Source organism: Pseudophryne corroboree, chromosome 7, assembly GCF_028390025.1.
Source record: "Pseudophryne corroboree isolate aPseCor3 chromosome 7, aPseCor3.hap2, whole genome shotgun sequence".
Classification (NCBI taxonomy): domain Eukaryota; kingdom Metazoa; phylum Chordata; class Amphibia; order Anura; family Myobatrachidae; genus Pseudophryne; species Pseudophryne corroboree.
The window spans coordinates 26,188,563-26,207,318 of NC_086450.1; the positions used below are offsets into that span (position 1 = coordinate 26,188,563).

General features: G+C 46.6%; 1 protein-coding gene across 1 annotated transcript in view; it reads right to left on the reverse strand.

Moving 5' to 3' along the window:
- Positions 1-18,756, reverse strand: part of LOC134944212 (protein mono-ADP-ribosyltransferase PARP14-like) — a 142,245-nt gene that overhangs the window by 62,372 nt on the left and 61,117 nt on the right. The window contains exons 2-8 of the mRNA XM_063932794.1: positions 17,994-18,124; positions 16,885-16,918; positions 13,711-13,920; positions 12,498-12,734; positions 6,615-8,893; positions 5,222-5,458; positions 749-970 (exon numbers count right to left, since the gene is read on the reverse strand). Of these exons, the coding sequence (XP_063788864.1) occupies positions 749-970; positions 5,222-5,458; positions 6,615-8,893; positions 12,498-12,734; positions 13,711-13,920; positions 16,885-16,918; positions 17,994-18,124 (3,350 nt within the window). The remainder of the gene's footprint in view (positions 1-748; positions 971-5,221; positions 5,459-6,614; positions 8,894-12,497; positions 12,735-13,710; positions 13,921-16,884; positions 16,919-17,993; positions 18,125-18,756) is intronic.

Genomic DNA, 18,756 nt, shown 5'->3' on the forward strand with positions numbered 1-18,756 from the left:
ACTGTACCAAACCCAGGTACTGATGTATATCACTGTATCCAACCCCAGGTACTGATGTACCTCACTGTACCCAACCCCAGGTACTGCTGTATCTCACTGTACCCAACCCCAGGTACTGATGTATCTCCCTGTGTCCAACCTCAGGCACTTCAGCATCTCACTGTATCCAACTCCAAGTACTTCCGTGAGTATGAGAGATGTTGGTGCTTCCTGACTTGTCCAGTAACTGGTTTTCTGTTGCACTGAGAAATTAACCTGATTCAATATTATCTTTTATTTATTAGGTGCCAGAAAATGCATGGAGCACTGTGCATGGGGCAGACATATAAACAGCATAAATAGAACTGTACAGTGCAGCAGAACATGCTGGCACTATATAAGTATCTAATAATAAATAATAATAATAAGTAGAATAGACAACAGGGGAAGCATCTCGTAAGTACATAGCATGAATACAAATAATAAAGTTAGGGCAACTCTCCAGCTTACAGGAGCAGGCAGTGGTAGCTGCATGGAAGGCACAACGGCTCTCAATGACCCCATATCCCTTATATATGTGAGCAAGCAGTGTCATGGTCGCTGAAGGGGGCAAGAAGTACTGGCGCTAAGGATGAGTAACGTGCCCTGCCCAATAGCTTACAATCTAAATAAGATATATCTCCGGGACAGTGGTACTCCCAGGCACACTGAGTACTCTCCTTTTCAATATGTTCTTATCTGCAATTCTGAGAATAATAATATATTTTACCGTAATAGTTTCCTTGTCAGTCGGGTGCAGCATGAAAACCACTTCTTGAACATACTGGATCTTACGTTTGCTACTAAAGGTGAGAATCTCGTCTAACATTAAACCAGCAGCAATGTGTCTGGGAAACCCCAGATTTCCTGTCCCAATGGCCGGGAAGGTTATGGATGTCAGGTGTCTCTTCTCTGCGATCTTCAGGCAGGTCTCTATTATGGATCTAAGGATCTAATACAGAATACAATGCATCATAAATATAATGATGGTTTCTAGCTGTGCCAACGCTGAGAACTGAGTGGGAATATCCCGGAACAGTTACCACCTGCTGATCAATAGTGGTCATTCCGAGTTGTTCGCTCGCTGCCGTTTTTAGAAGAATAGCGATCAGGCTAAAAATGGGCGATTCTGCGCATGCGTATAGGCCGCAGGGCGCACGCACTAAGTATTTTCACACAAAACTATGCAATTTTACACAGGTCCGAGCGACGCTGATCGGTGAGTGATTGACAGGAAGTGGGTGTTTCTGGGCGGAAACTGACCGTTTTCCGGGAGTGTGCTAAAAAATGTAGGTGGGTCAGGCTAAAATGCAGGAGTGGCTGGAGAAACGGGGGAGTGGCTGGCCGGACGCTGGGCGTGTTTGCGACGTCAAACCAGAAACTAAACGGGATGAGGTAATCGCAATCTAGGAGTAGGTCTGGAGTTACTCAGAAATTGCAGGAAAAGATTTTCGAGCAATTCTGCTAATCTTTCGTTCGCAATTCTGCTATGCTAAGATACGCTCCCAAAGGGCGGCGGCCTAGCGTGTGCAATGCTGCTAAAAGCAGCTAGCGAGCTAACAACTCGGAATGAGGGCCAATAGTTCAAAGAGCATTTCTAACAACTGATTGGCTGCCATCATTTTTTCCTAATATATTGTGCATGCATTCTAAAAATATATATATAAAAGAATGATTGGGCAAAGATCATATAAATAAATTTGTCCGCTGGTGTTTTCTGGTAAGATGTCCGCTCAGTAGTTTTTACTTATAATAGCTATATGTCCTTTTTTGTGTTTTTACTATCTTGCAGTAGACCAAATGGGAAGGACAAATAACTTGTTGACATGTAGTTAAATGGTTTCTCGCTACAAGCTGTCTCTTAACTGTACATGATTCATCAGCCACAATGTCTGTTATGGGCCCTGATTCAAATGTTGTTGGAGGTGCGCCTTGTGCTGCAAAGTCCAATTATGGGTACTTTGCGCATGCCCATGACCCATTGAACACAGGATGGCAGAAGACTGTCAGTGATTGACAATCTGCTGCCATTTGAAGAGCGGGGTGGGGGAGGCGATGACAAACAGAGGCATGTTGCTGCTATTTAGGAGGAGGGAAGAAGCCAGGGATCTCCGTCAGTGCACAGAGATTTCCCGGCCTCTACATAAGGAGGGCCTGCGCTTCCCCATGGCCGCAAATGGTGCCGGGAAGACCCGATACGGAGTCCTTGGACGCAGTTCAGATCAGTAATGCATAAAGTAGGCGTGATACCCCTGCTGCATTATCATATTAGTGCTAGCGTTGCTGCTTCTATGCAAGCAGGAGCGATAGCTACTCCAACCACATCTAAAATAGCCCCATTGTGCATGACTCATCAACTACAATAACATCACGTCTGAGTCACCAGGCTTTACCTGTCCTGATTGTTTGTGAGTCAGACAGTGAATAAAAAGCTGAATTTACATCAGTAAGCTGGAAAATGTAAGTAGCCTGCTGGCGCTGCAATCACTACTCTGCTTCAGTCACACTTTATCAGGCAGACAAAAGAAAAAATATACAGCCTGGGTTTTGTTTTTTTCTTTTGTATCTATTTACTTCTCTGCTAGTTCCACTGTACCCCACCACTAGTTCCACTATACCCCTCTGCTCTGCTAGTCCCACTGTAACCCTCTGCTAGTCCCACTGTACCCCTCTGCTAGTCCCACTGTACCCCTCTGCTAGTCCCACTGTACCCCTCTGCTAGTCCCACTGTACCCCTCTGCTAGTCCCACTGTACCCCTCTGCTAGTCCCACTGTACCCCTCTGCTAGTCCCACTGTACCCCACCACTAGTTCCACTATACCCCTCTGCTCTGCTAGTCCCACTGTACCCCTCTGCTAGTCCCACTGTACCCCTCTGCTAGTCCCACTGTACCCCTCTTCTAGTTCCACTGTACCCCTCTGCTAGTCCCACTGTACCCCTCTGCTAGTCCCACTGTACCCCTCTTCTAGTTCCACTGTACCCCTCTTCTAGTTCCACTGTACCCCCCTGCTAGTCCCACTGTACCCCTCTTCTAGTCCCACTGTACCCCTCTGCTAGTCCCACTGTACCCCTCTTCTAGTCCCACTGTACCCCTCTTCTAGTCCCACTGTACCCCTCTGCTAGTCCCACTGTACCCCACCACTAGTTCCACTATACCCCTCTGCTCTGCAAGTCCCACTGTACCCCTCTGCTAGTCCCACTGTACCCCACCACTAGTTCCACTATACCCCTCTGCTCTGCTAGTCCCACTGTACCCCTCTGCTAGTCCCACTGTACCCCTCTGCTAGTCCCACTGTACCCCTCTTCTAGTTCCACTGTACCCCTCTGCTAGTCCCACTGTACCCCTCTTCTAGTCCCACTGTACCCCTCTTCTAGTCCCACTGTACCCCTCTGCTAGTCCCACTGTACCCCACCACTAGTTCCACTATACCCCTCTGCTCTGCTAGTCCCACTGTACCCCTCTGCTAGTCCCACTGTACCCCTCTGCTAGTCCCACTGTACCCCACCACTAGTTCCACTATACCCCTCTGCTCTGCTAGTCCCACTGTACCCCTCTGCTAGTCCCACTGTACCCCTCTGCTAGTCCCACTGTACCCCTCTGCTAGTCCCACTGTACCCCTCTGCTAGTCCCACTGTACCCCACCACTAGTTCCACTATACCCCTCTGCTCTGCTAGTCCCACTGTACCCCTCTGCTAGTCCGACTGTACCCCTCTTCTAGTTCCACTGTACCCCTCTTATAGTTCCACTGTACCCCTCTGCTAGTCCCACTGTACCCCTCTTCTAGTCCCACTGTACCCCTCTGCTAGTCCCACTGTACCCCTCTTCTAGTCCCACTGTACCCCTCTTCTAGTCCCATTGTACCCCTCTGCTAGTTCCACTGTACCCCTCTGCTAGTCCCAATGTACCCCTCTGCTCTGCTAGTCCCACTGTAACCCTCTGCTAGTCCCAATGTACCCCTCTGCTCTGCTAGTCCCAATGTACCCCTCTGCTCTGCTAGTCCCACTGTAACCCTCTGCTAGTCCCATTGAACCCCACCACTAGTTCCACTGTACCCCTCTGCTAGTCCCAATGTACCCCTCTGCTCTGCTAGTCCCACTGTAACCCTCTGCTAGTCCCAATGTACCCCTCTGCTCTGCTAGTCCCACTGTAACCCTCTGCTAGTCCCAATGTACCCCTCTGCTCTGCTAGTCCCACTGTACCCCTCTGCTAGTCCCAATGTACCCCTCTGCTCTGCTAGTCCCACTGTAACCCTCTGCTAGTCCCAATGTACCCCTCTGCTCTGCTAGTCCCACTGTACCCCTCTGCTAGTCCCAATGTACCCCTCTGCTCTGCTAGTCCCACTGTACCCCTCTGCTAGTCCCAATGTACCCCTCTGCTCTGCTAGTCCCACTGTAACCCTCTGCTGGTCCCATTGAACCCCACCACTAGTTCCACTGTACCCCTCTGCTAGTCCCAATGTACCCCGCTGCTAGTCCCATTGAACCCCACCACTAGTTCCACTGTACCCCTCTGCTAGTCCCACTATACCCCTCTGCTCTTCTTGTTCCACTCTACCCCTCTGCTAGTCCCATTGAACCCCACAACTAGTTCCACTGTACCCCTCTGCTAGTCCCACTATACCCCTCTACTCTGCTAGTCCCACTGTACCCCTCTACTCTGCTAGTCCCACTATACCCCTCTACTCTGCTAGTCCCACTATACCCCTCTACTCTGCTAGTCCCACTATATCCCTCTACTCTGCTAGTCCCACTATACCCCTCTGCTCTGCTGATCTTAATTGCCATTGCTCAATTTCCATTGATTTGAAACTAGAGGTGGGTACACACAGCAATAAATTAAATGAGGTCGCTCATTTTGACCCTTCCTGAGCGGCGGCGTTGTGTATGCAGCCACCAAGCGATTCGCAGCCCCGTGGGTCAATGAACAGAAGTAAATCCTGTTCCTCACCACACAACTGACCCTAAGGATGACCTATAAACACAATTGACTTAATTTAATATTTCCTTCTAATTTTCTCAACGAGAAACTTTTGGCCTAAGGGATGCCGTGAATTATTATTTTTTTAATACTCTAGGGTTCCGTGATTCAAAAAACTTTGGGAACCACTGGCCTAGGTAATTAGCAGAACGGGGTAATGCCACATCTGAGTCATATTGCCTGAACTGAATTTGGCCTTAAAAATCCAATAAAAAAAATGTTACCTTCTCTGATGAACCTTTTCCCTGGTCCCATACTGGAGCCACGGCATGAATGACGATGTCACATGACAAGTTGCAGCCCTCAGTCACAAACACAGATCCGTCTTCCACCTTGTCTCCAGAGCTCCCTATCGATAGGAGGCTTTGCAGGTTCTTCCCTGCCCTATTGGACAGAGCTTTCGATGCTCCTCCGCTCTCAAGGTTAAGATCTCTGCCCACGCTGTTTACAATCACGCTGGTCTAATAATCAGAGAACGGTAAGTGACCCACGCAGTTATACAATAGCGACATGTACAACATTTTATAACCGTCAAAAGGTCGACAGGGTCTAGGTCGACACCAAATGGTTGACATGCACAAGATCGACATGTGAAATAGGTCGACACAATGAAACTGACGAAATAGAAATGGTTGGCACGTAAAAAGGTCGACATGAGGTTTTTCATGTTTTTTTTGTTGTCAAACGTTAGCTTTCAGCACATGGAATGCCAATTGGTAAACCGCGTTCGCTTGCCATGCTTTGGGCAAGGTGCCTACCGCTGCGCTCTGCACAGGTTACCGCTCCCAATTGTAGTCCACATGGATGGTAAAGTATGAAAAAATTGAAAGCATGACAAAAAAAACCCATAAAAACTAATGTCGACCATTTGAACCTGTCGACCTTTTGACCACGTTGACTGTCAACCTATTATCCAGAAACTGACTGAACACAACAACTAGCAGGGAACCACGTGCTGGCCAAACGTCTGGGCAATTTAAAAAGATAAGATAACGATCCGTCAGATGCGGCGTCCTATCTCAGACATTCGCGTGAGACGGAACAGTTGCGAGCAATTGCATGGTTGCCACCCAGTGATGCCATTTCGCGGGCGGCGCAGTCCGTCAATGGATGGATCAGTCCATCCGCTCTTTCAGTCTCCGCCGGTGTGCGTGTGCATGGGGCAATGTATGCGCAGTGTGCATTTGCTTTGTACATCACATGCGTAGTTTGCAGATATCCGGGAAATCCGGACGCTTTTGGGGCCTGATCCAGAGATGTGCGTAAACTCATTGGTTTATGGGCATCTCCGATGTTTGTGGAACTGCGCATGTGCAGAACGAGCCCTGCGAGATGGCACGCAGTGCACCCCAGCTGCAGCACGACTGACATGCTGCCGCCATTTGGGGTTGGCACAGGGTGGCGCTGCCTGTATTTCCAGAAAACGGGGGTTCAAAGACTAAGCTGCTGTGCTCTCTGACTCAGGCTCTGGCCTTCCATCCTTTTATTGTAAATGTTCCCTGTACGATGTTCTGGCGTCACATAAATAATAGATAATAATGACAATAAGAAATACTATATATGGCCGACATGTACAGAATCATCGATCACACAATGACCAGTGTAGATAACACTTACTGTTGCATCTTGGATAAATCCCTCTGTGACTTTGATAACTAGCTTCTCGTTGGTCGTCATTTGACAATTAGATGCACCCGACCCGGAGTCTCTGTCTTTGGGTGGACTCATCGCGGCTCTTTGCATTCTGGGCTTTGGGGGGGAATTAAAGTTCTGACCTCCAAAAACTTCTTTCAAACTATTAGTTAAAGCTACAATTGTCTCTTTGTTAGAGTCCACCAAGCAAATGTTTTCAATGGAGCCTACCCCATCTTTGTGCTCCACGTACGCTCTGATGGACTTTACAATATTTTCTGCACAATTGTGGATGGGAAATCCAAAAATACCGGAGCTGACAGCTGGTATTGCAATGGACCTATGACCGTTCGTTGCGGCCAGCTCTAAACTTCTCGTTATCGCTTTCTGCAGAAGGAGCTCACACTCTGTCGGTGAACTAGAGTTCCATCTTGGTCCAACTGCATGTATAACTTGCTTACACGGCAGGTTACCGGCATCAGTAATGACTGCACTACCGGCTGGCAACGGACCCTCCTTCTTGACAATAAGATCACAATCATCTTGGAGTTTGGATCCTGCAGCTTTCAGTATGGCCCATGCCAGACCCCCAATGTGCTTTAAGTCCCCATTGGCTGCATTAACGATAACATCTACATTTTGTTGACAGAGATCATCTTTACATACCGAGATGGTCACCCCATTTGGTAGCTTTGTTTGGCATTGGGGTTCAACCAGAAAGTTTTCATTAGGCTCCATTTCATCTTCTCCATCCTTCTGCAAATATATCAGACATTTGAATTTAGTCTTTGCAAATGTAACATAGTCTTTCTCATTCGTCATACATAACTTCTTAGATCCGGGTTTATCAATGCACAAAGTGTCGGAATAGAGAGAAGAAAGAACCCTTTCTATAAGAGTAGCTGCCCGCTGTACAGACAGCTTTGTGCCTGACATCTGTATGTTCCTATGTCTTATGGCAATCCTGACATTATCTCTCCTTAAGTTATCCCAAATCTGCTTCTTCTCCTCCTTCATGAACTGCAAGACCGCTGGCGATTTAACCTGGATGTTTTTCTGCATTGGAGAGTTTTTCTCCAGAAATTCATGGATCGCTTGGTAACTCTGTTGTACAGGTATAGAGAGACCTGTGATGACCACGTCACTCTCTGCTCCGGTAGGGAATTCCTGGATAAGGACTGAGCATCTCTCAACATTAAATGACCCCGACAGTTCCGAGTGAAGTCTTTTCCACTCGGGAATTTGTAGGACGCTCTTATCGTCAATTGGAACTTGCCTAAGAATTAATTCTTGTTTCATTTGTTCTTCTGCCTCTGCCAAATCTTTCTTTGAGTAACCAGTCAGTGTAACATCACCATCTTCAATCAAAACCAGAGCGTTAATATTGTGGCGTAGAAAGAGTAGGCAGGACAGTTCTTCATTATCAGCGAACATCAGGAACTGGAAGATGTGAGGGTTCAACTCAATGGATTTCGATTTCAGTTGCAGATTAATATTGAATATTTCACATTTGGCGCTGAGAACCTCCTCTCGCAGTCCGGTGAGCCTTAGATTCCCCGCCGACGTGTCGTATTCCATCTGCAGCTCTGGGGTATCCCCCAGTATCTTTTTCTCCAGACCACTGTTACGTATAATCTGATAAAGGGCCGGGGACACGGCTACAGTCGTGGTGGAGCTTTGGCTTTTTCTTTCGATCTGTCTTGTGGTTTCCTCTACCAGTTTTCTGAATGTGGGCTCAATCCTAGTAACATCCTTCAAAGTGCCGGCCAGGAAGACCGTTTTCTCGGCAGGGTCTAGTTTGATCAACACGCCTTCATAAGTGGGGCTAGAGACCTGACCTCTGATGGCTTCCCATACTGAGGGATTCACTTTACAGTCTGTGACTTTGTATTTGGAAATAATAAGCGAGTACTCGGCTGAGACCTCCTCCTTCCAAGTCCGGATGACTTTGGCCATGGTCCTGAGATGTGTGGCCAAGGTGCTACAAAAACATAATGTGATGACTGGGTTTGGGCGGTTTGCATCTGGCCATATGATCTTACAGTTCTTAGCCACCATGTTTGTCTCCATATTCTGTTTTAATTTAGCATCGCTCAAGATAAATTCCAATACGTACGCACTTATAGGACACTCGAGAGGCTGCGGCTCTTCTATACAAGGCCTTTGCTTCCCATATAGGGCTATACGGTGTTCTGGATAATACGGATAAACAGATATTGTCTTCTTATCAAAGGTATGTTTCTGTGATAGTGTCGCTTTAACGGCTGCAACACATAAAGGCACAAAGATATTTATTTATTTATAGCAAGAACTGTACAGTGAAGCCATTTCAAGTATCACTTATGTCAGTATTGTGTATTTAGGGTTACTGAATGAGCAGAAATATGGGGTTTTGCAAAAATCATACATTCCATTTGTCAGGCTATATTGCTCTAGATTACATATGGGCCTCTAAAAGCAACAGTTATCACGTGCAGCAGTTACTAATTTACTAATTAGTGACTAATTTGAAGAGATATTCCAGTTAATATATTGGTTTCCTATAGAATAATCTAGAATAGATGGTGATAACACTCCATTAAATAAAGTGATAGTCACACTTACTTACTTTGATTATCACCTCTGTGGGAGAAGCTAGGAGAGAAGAGGTAAGTGGCCAGTGATGGGGGTGGGGACAGACTAGTCACATCATTAGGCTCCGCCCTCTCATGGAAAAAAAATGCTGCAAACAGCGTAAAAGAAGAGGAGGTGGGGCCAAGTGACCCAATTATCACAGAAAAGTCATATTGGCCACGCCCCCTCTCCATGGGCCCGGCATTACTCTTACCCACCCTACCCGCTGCAGTAGGAACTGGGCCGTATGTTGGCGAGCCACCCACTCTTCCCGGGAACCTGGGGGAGGCCCTGAAAATTTGGGAAGCCCTGCAGGTTCTGGGAGAGCAGATAAGCATAGATATAGTGTATGGTCATTTTTACTTTTTTTTTAATATAATGACTTCTCTTATTATTTGCACTTTTTCTCTATGTGTAACAAGGAATTCCATTGTCTATATTAGGGTGTGGGCCAGGGGTAGGGGGAATAAGCGGCTCAGGGAACCTTCACTACGCCCCTTAGAGACATAAGAGCCTATTTAGTAAATTTTAAAAAGGCTTTTCTTCAGCATTTCTCCTAAAAAATAGTGCGTCTGCGTATTTAGGGCCTAATTCACACCTGCTTGCTCGCTAGGGTTTTTGCGCACTGCTGCGAGCAGATAGTCGCCGCTCATAGGGGAGTGTATTTTCTCTTTGCAAGTGTGTGATCGCATGTGCAGCCGGGTGGTACAAAAAACTTTGTGCAGTTTCTGAGTAGCCCAGAACTTACTCAGTCGCTGCGATCACTTCAGCCTGTACGGGACCGGAATTGACGTCAGACACCCGCCCTGCAAACACTCGGACACGCCTGCGTTTTTCCAACCACTCCCAGAAAACGGTTAGTTTCCACCCACAAACGCCTTCTTCCTGTCAATCTCCTTGCGATCGGCTGTGCAAATGGATTCTTCGTAAAACCCATCGCACAGCAACAATCCGCTTTGTACCCGTGCGACGCGCCTGCGCATTGCGGTGCATACGCATGCGCAGTTCTGACCTGATCGCAGCGCTGCAAAAAATGCTAGCAAGCGATCAGGTCTGAATTACCCCCTTAGCGCAGAGGAAACTGCACTTTTGTCATGTCAGACGCTTGCAACCCCCACATATAGGACTGGTGACTTTGCAGGAACACAATGTATATAAAACAGAGAAGTGAATATTTAAGAACTTATTCAGTAAGGATTGCAGGTTCTGCTAAAAAGTAGTTTCTGCGATCAAATAGTTGCCGACCAGAAATAGAGAAAAACCGCCCATTGCAGAAATTGCGAACGTATCGCAATACACGGGCTGATCACAAAACCATACGCAATTCCCAGAACATCAAAGATTTTTCCTATCTTCGCCAGGCAAGGTCGTCCACAATTCTTGTGACACAAGAAGCTGGAAGTGGCCATCGCTGACGTCAGACGCCCTCCTTAAAAACACCTGGGAACGCCTGCGTTTTTCACACATACCCAGAAAACGTCAGGTTTCCACCCATGCAGGCTCCCTGTCAGTCAAACACGACTGTATTGCGATCACAATGTGTACGCAATTTCTGTTGCTAATTTTACTCGCACGTGAGCGATGCAAACGCTTCGTATGCGCAGTCGTTCGATAACTGGAGGGATTGTGAATTGCAAATTTTGCAAACCTTATTGAATGAGGTCCTTAGTGTCTTCTCTGGCAGTCCACTTGCACTTTTAGGATTTTTTTACTAAATAGACCCCTAAGACTGCATGGGAGCATCTGGCTCCTGCATGACTTGTCCTCCTCTGCAAAATGTGGGGAGGTCATGCAGCACATCCAATCAGAGTAGGAGAGGATGCAGCGTATCCAATCAGAGGAGGAGGGAATCCAGTGAATCATACAACACATGCTCTCCCTCTAAGGGCTCTTTCTGTAAATTAGCCATTGAGTGGGACAGGTGAGGAGCAAAAGTAAGTGGAATTTGAGGTGGTTTGAGTGGTATGTGTAGGTGGTGTAAGTGTTATGTAGGGTTCATGTGGGGAGGTCTTAGTGCCATATGGGTAAGGTGCCAGTCGTAAGTCAAGGGCATGTGTGGGAGATCTGAGTGGCATATGAGGAGATCTGAGAGGCATGTGCGGGAGATTTGAGTTTCATGTGCGGGAGATCTGAGTGGCATGTGAAGAGATCTGAGTGGCATGTGAGATCTGAGAGGCATGTGAGGAAATCAGAGACGTGAGGAGATCTGAGTGGCTTGTGAGGAGATCTGAGTGGCATGTGAGGAGATCTGAGTGGCATGTGAGGAGATCTGAGAGGCATGTGAGGAGATCTGAGAGGCATGTGAGGAGATCTCAGTGGCATATGGAGGTGGTTTGCAGTACACGTGGGCTCTGAGTGCTTGTGGGGATCGGAGCTTCTAAAAACATTTTATGGCAAAAGGGGTCATGTGAGGAAGTCTCAGTAGCATGTGAAAGGAATGTGAGGAGGTCTGGTTGGCATGTGAGGAGGTCTCAGTGGCATGTCGGGTCATGTGAGGAAGGTCTGAGAGTTGGGGCATGTGGTGAGGTCTGAGTGGCATGCGGAGGGCACGTAAGAAGGTCTCAGTGGCATATGGAGGGCATGTGAGGAGGTTTCAGTGGCATATGGAGGGCATGTAAAGAGGTCTGAGAGGCATGTGGAGGGCATGTAAGGAGGTCTTAGAGGCATGTGGAGAGCATGTGAGGTGGGTGAGTAGCATATGGAGGGCATGTGAGAAGGTCTGAGTGGCATATGGAGGGTATGTGAGGAGGTCTGAGTGGAATATAGAGGGCATGTGAGGAGGTCTGAGTGGCATGTGGAGGGCATGTGAGGAGATGTGAGTGGCATATGGAGGGCACATGAGTAGGTCTAAGCGGTGTATAGAGAGATGTGAAAAGCACAAGGATAATGTAGGCGTACATGTGGGCACTGAGGGCCGGCAAGAGTCTGGGGGTTTGGAAAGGCATTTTAAGAGTGCAGATGGTTCACTTGTGGTGAGCTGAAGGCATCTGGGGATATTTTGGAGCAAGTGAAAGGTCAGAGTCGCATCTGGTAAAATTTAGAACATGCGTAGGACATGTTGGGGCATACTTGGGTTGAGTGATATGAGATTAGCAAGGTCATTTTGGGTTTGTTTTTAAATTCTATAAATTAGTTACAGTAGGTTGTCCATGACTTGTCTATGTAATGTGAGATAAAGTCTTTATCATCCTGTTTCTGTAAATATATCTGCAGCTCGGTACCAGTATACAGAAATGGTAACAGCAGGTCACTCACTTTGTACGTCATGGAACGTTATCAGCGCTGCGTCTTCCTCAGGTAACATCAACACCTTCTCTACTCTGCCACCTCCATGCTTTGGGCTCTCAAAATAAATGATGACAAAATCTTCGGATGTGTTGGGGGGCAACCCCTCAGCTCTGATTGATCGGGTCTCTCCTAGAGGCTTCGCCGTCCATTTGAGCTGTCTCACTCTGGTGTTGTCAGAAAAGGTTTGGCTAAAGCTGAGAACATCTGGTTAAAGAAAAGCCAACGATCTTCAATAAAGATTAAAGTGAACTTGGAGCAATATGGAGCAAAAAGTTACTAAGCGGCCAAATTATCAAGAAACTACAAATGAGACATACAGTCTACGTGCAGAAAAAAAAGAATGTGGTCATTATGAGACTAGGACGCTCGAGGAGACTGTGCTGATCAATGTGAGATGAGCGACTTATATATATGTGTATGATGGAGTCTGAATCTGTACACGAAGTGCAACAGTGTAGCAGCCAGGGTTGGACTGGCCCACATGGGTACATGGAAAACCATGGTGGGGCCCACTGCCTGAAGGCTCACCTCCTCCTCTAGGGATCAGGTTCCAGACTGTGCACTTGAATTATACAGTATACATATGTTACCTTATACTACACAGGACTAGGATATATTCTCTACAGTGCATTAATCTGGTACATTATCATGCAGCACTAGTAGTATTTAATGTATATATTTTTTAAGGGGCCCAGACCAGACACTCTCTAACGGTTAGCCAAACCTCTGTAGTGGCTGGGCACACCGCACCTGGAGACTGACCACACCCCTATACATGGGTCAATATCACTGCAATTCCCAGGTGTGCTGTTCAGGCAGAGGTCCAACACTGGAAGCAGACAAAGCTTTTTTCCAATACAAGTTTTGGTCTGCTCTGTATACAGTACATCAGTCACACACAAAATATGTGTTATATATCAATTTAATCAGTACAGTCTCCCGCTGCATCCTAGTTGCACTGCGTTGCAAATAAGACACCTTTATGGCAAAAAGGCACCCAACACCAGCAGAGTAGCACGGGGCCTGGCTGCTCGCTCTCACCAAACATCTTGCGCAGCATGGCGTATTGAGGCTGGATGTATATAGTAGCAAAATATTTTAACTTACTGAAACGGTTTTTAACAATGTATTTTTTGTTGTATTTTGTCTTTTATGGTTCTAGAAAATGATTTAGCCTCACCGATGTCACAGGTGAAGGTTATAGCAACGGAGCAGATCTCCGGAATCGTCTCCACGTTGAAGTCTCCACTATCACTGATATTTTCCACCAAGAGGTTCAACATCTCAGGTGAGTGGCTGTCCTGGACGTTCCCGATCAGGACCACATTGGAGGGGGCGTCCCGTGCTACATGTTCTTCACGTTCCATTTCATTAAGTGGTTCTCTTGGAGCTGTTAAATTAAAAACCAATGGAGTTAAAACCCAAACTTCTATCGCCATGAAATCACATTTCCAAAACGCTATTACTGACCAGCACATGATACTGATCACCCGAACCTGGACTTGTCGGAAGAGCGCGAGTCAGCTGCTGACGGGGGCATTGTCTCCCTTTGCAGAGCGCGATGCTGCTCTTATTGGACATGTGGATTCACCTTGGACAAGTGGACCAAACGGCACCGGGGATAAGGTGAGTATATGTGAGTGGGTTTATTAAAGTTATACTTCCTACAGTGTGTGTGTGTGTGTGTGTGTGTGTGTGTGTGTGTGTGTGTGTGTGTGTGTGTGTGTGTGTGCTATCTTTATTTTATTATTTATTTTGCTGGGGAACTATAGGTACCAGCAGGCCCTTAATGCTCCACATGCTGGGACCTGTAGAGGCAATATTATTCTAACTAGTATTAGCTCGGCACCACCGCCCAGGGGTGCCGGGGATAGCCCCATGCTTAACCCTAGCCCTCGGGTCTCCTCAGGAGGGGGGGTCCCTTCTTTTTGAGGAATCCCAAAACTGCGGTGGCTAGTTGGTGGGGCTAAATACTGTGGCCGGGGGACCCCATCAAGTGTGTCTTCTGGCTGCGGCATTACCTCTCCCCCCTTTTTTGCTAGTAAGAGCCCAGTGATGGTTGTTGGAAATATGGGGGCTCCCTATGCATCTTTTCCCTGTACTTCAAGTACCAGGATGCCAATTGTCAGGGACCGGAGCCTTACCTCCGGCCGGAGGTCCTGGGTTTCGCCGCTCCGACGGTTGGCAGGGCTGCGGCACTGGGATTCTGCTGTGGTGCGGACCTCTGGTGCGTCCATTTGGGGGTAGGCTGGGGATCTGAAGCACTCTGGCAGGGAGCTGATGCAGCAGAGGGCTCTGGCAGGGAGTGCGGCTTCCAGGAGGCAGGGAATGCAGTCTGCATACTGGTTCCCTGTGTGTGTCCTCTCTGCTGGGGGCCGCTATGTTGGAGACCAAGCAAAGCCAATTTAATCCCACTCTGTGTGCAGCCAATCCAGGGCCGGCTCCCCTTACAAAAAGGGGCTGGTCCAGACTAAGGGTGCCAGTGCTTTAAGTTGCTTTATTACGTAAGGTGCTCTATCTCTGTGCTCCCAGGTTGTTCCAGGTGCCCTGGTTCCGGTTATTATCTTTCGCTGCAGCAGTCCCATTGCCTTCAGTCCGCCTCTTCTCGTAGAGTGCCCACCGGTACCCTAAGCCGTAGAGGAATCCTGAGCACTACGGGGACCTCCGCAGTCTTCAGTTCTTTTGAGGCAGAGTTCTTCAGCCTAGTCTTTCAAGCCACAGTTCCCAAGCCTGCAGTTCTTTATCCTCAGTCTCGTTTTTTAACTACAACTTACTGACTCCTAGTTCTGCCTACATCTACCATTGACCTTTTGTCTCATGAGAAGGAACTATATCCAGCCCCCTCGTCTTCTTGATCCACAGGCAGTCGCTTCCTCGGGCAAATCTCAATCGCCGGATCCTCAGTTCCAGCCGAGCGTGACACCAATAAAGGGGTTCCTCACTTTCCAAGAAATCCCAAGGCTGTGGTGACCAGCTTGATGGGGCTAAATGCTTTGGCTGGGGGACCCTGTGAAATGTGTCCCCTGGCATTCCCCCCCCCCCCCCCCCACCCACACATACATAACAACCAGGTGCCATACCGTTTTCCCCATGTATTTCTTAAACCTTACACTGGTTTTTGTATAAAAGTAACTCTTTATTTCACTAAAAACACAAAAGCCTGCACGGATCTCACTAATCGGTGCAGGATATACACCAAGCATGCTGCTTTATCCCAGCTAGAGTCGCACCTCACAAGACTCCACAAATCGACAAGAAACACTATCAAAAGACAAAACGGAAGCCTACATGATTGTTAGTAAATCTGTACTAACAGCTGCTGCAGCCGGGACTTCATCAACGTGCTGACTACTCCGACCTGGGGATTGGAGTATTTGGTTACTTATTTACCTCTGACATCCGAATGGGCTATATTTGGCAACCCACCTGGGAGCATAAATATGGGGAAAGGGGTACATAAATTATGATTAGTGATATCAATGGCGGCTAAAATAAAAATGAAAAATCAAAATCAAAAAATATTCAAAGAAAGTGTGAGAGCCCCACACAACAAGCCTTGTTAGTCCTGGGAGCACAGAAAAAAACACTGAGGTACTCTGGGATATGGAGGGGTGGAGAGTTCTAAATTTAAATATTCAGTGCCCTGTTCCTGCGGAAGCCGTCCATATCCCAAGAGTACTCCAGTGACCCCTAGTGGATGAAAAATAAATATATCTTAAACATGTGGATACAGCCCACCCTCTACACATGTGGGTACAGCCCACCCTCTACACATGTGGATACAGCCCACCCTCTACACATGTGGATACAGCCCACAGCCCACCCTCTACACATGTGGATACAGCCCACCCTCTACATATGTGGGTACAGCCCACCCTCTACACATGTGGATACAGCCCACCCTCTACACATGTGGGTACAGCCCACCCTCCCACCATTGACTGGAGGCTTCGCTGAAAAGAGTAAAGTATACTAAACTTTTTTTTTAGCTCAGCCGCATGGGCACATGCGCCGTACTGAGGCACAGGTGCGACTTACTATGCCACCCATGTATTCCTATGGCGTCTGGGTGTGTCTCCTAGTTGCGGGCATAGATTGCCGCAAACACGGCAAGTTTCAGAATCGATGAGCGTGGCTACATCTGTACATTGTGGTATGAAACTCGCAGGTACTTCCAAGTTTGGCGCTTGTGCAGTCAGCTGATAATGTCGGACACCTCAACTTTCTATTGTGCAAAACATCAATGTCATCATGCCACTGACACATTCCTCTTCTTCTAGGGGGGACACAGAGACCCCTTTATATAGCATTGCGTCTCCAAAATATAAAATAATATGTATTACAAGAAAATTACCTGGAGACAGCATCACATTATTCTCGCTGGACTCCTGCAAAAATGAGCAATAGCTAATTAGACAAATAGTATAGATTAGAATTAATACAAATAATTTAGCACATTAGCTTCTGTTTGTCCCCTTTGCAAAGACACTAAGGAGGTAATTCAATTAGCCGCAGGAATCATTAGTTGGGGAATTCAATTAACCGTGGTAATTTACCGTGACTAATTGATCCCTCAGGGGCTATCGAATTAGCCAATGCCAGCAGTTACAGGGGAATCCCCGATTAGTGACCTGTTTTCGCAGGCGCAATTGCAAAAACACATAGGTCTGTTAACTTATCTCAGATCCTATGTGTTTTTTGCGAGAAAACAGGAAAAGTTTTGCATGAAAATAATGGGGTATAATTGAATAAATGCAAAACATCTGCAAAAATCGTGATAATACTGCATTTTATTTTGTGCAAACATTTAGGGTGGACAACTGAATTCCCCCCTAAGGGGTACATTTACTAAAGGTTCATTTTAAATCGATCTAAATTGATATTGTGTTTCAGGGGCTAAAATGCACATTTACTAACAGACAATTTCTCCTATTGATTTTTCGTTGTTAGTAAATGTGCGATTTAGCCCCTGAAACATAACATCGATTTAGATCGTTTTGGTTTGATTTAAAATCGAATCAAACTTTTAGTAAATTTACCCGTAAAGATTATTTATCAACTGCAAAAATTAAAAACTGCTGCATAAACACCTCTGGCTGACAGTTCATTCTGGGACATGTAGTTGCACAATATAGCCGGGTTACTGAAGGCTGGCTGGCCATTCCGTGACTTGTAGTTCAACACCAGACAGAGAGTTGATTTCCTCTCTAGTAAGCCATTGAAATGTAAACACTGTAAAGCCGGCCATGTGTACTATGGCATATATTTCCTGAGCTGTGATGCTGTGCTCTGTGACGCACATGACGGAGGAAACTAATGAGCAGCGATTTGGTATCATCTGCAGTTTCCAGGAATTTTTTACAAGACTGAAAGCAATAAATATCTGGACAGGTGACAAATGTCTGTTCCTTACATTCCCCCCCAGGATCCTTTCTTATGCTTTGTAGCAATATATAACCCCACCTTGGGCGACACCTCTGGGGATTTCCTTGGACTGCTTCCCACAATATCTGCTGATCTTACATCCAGCGTCATCGTCTTCCCGTCGCGCAGCACTAGCTGGTGGGTCTCTTTCTGAAGAACCTGGTCCCGGACTGAAATATAGGAAACGTAAACCTGTGAGAGAAGCTTTATCTTCTTTTAATGGGATTAAACCAGTGGTTCACAAACTTTTTTGAGTCACAGCACCCTGGAGTATCACAATTCTTTTCACGGCACCCCTAGGCCAAAAGTTTCTTATTGAGAAATTCAGAAAAATCTAAAATTAAGTAAATTGTGTTATATTTCATCCTTAGGTTCAGTTACATGGTGGGGGACAAGATCCGCTTCTATTTGTCCACATATTTTATGACAGATCAGCTTGCAAAAGCAGGAGTAACAAAGAATAGGTGACACCGCACCAGTCTATTAGTTAACACAGTTAATTAGTATGAACCAAAATTTATCAGTCACAGGGGAATCCACTAGATACTCGATTTGGTGGTGCACCCAGAGTCAGTAGGTGTAATCTGGTAACATATCACGCCTTAATCTAAGACCTGGATATGAGACTTTGTAATTCCCGGGTGTCTTAACAATATATATTTGCGACGCTTTGTATAGAACCTATAGATATTTTAGGCTACTTATTATTGTTTGCTTATTATTGTATTGAAGTGAACAGTACTTGTGGAGGTACGTTTAGTGAACCGAGGAACACTGGTTTTCTAATTGTGGCTATGGAGAT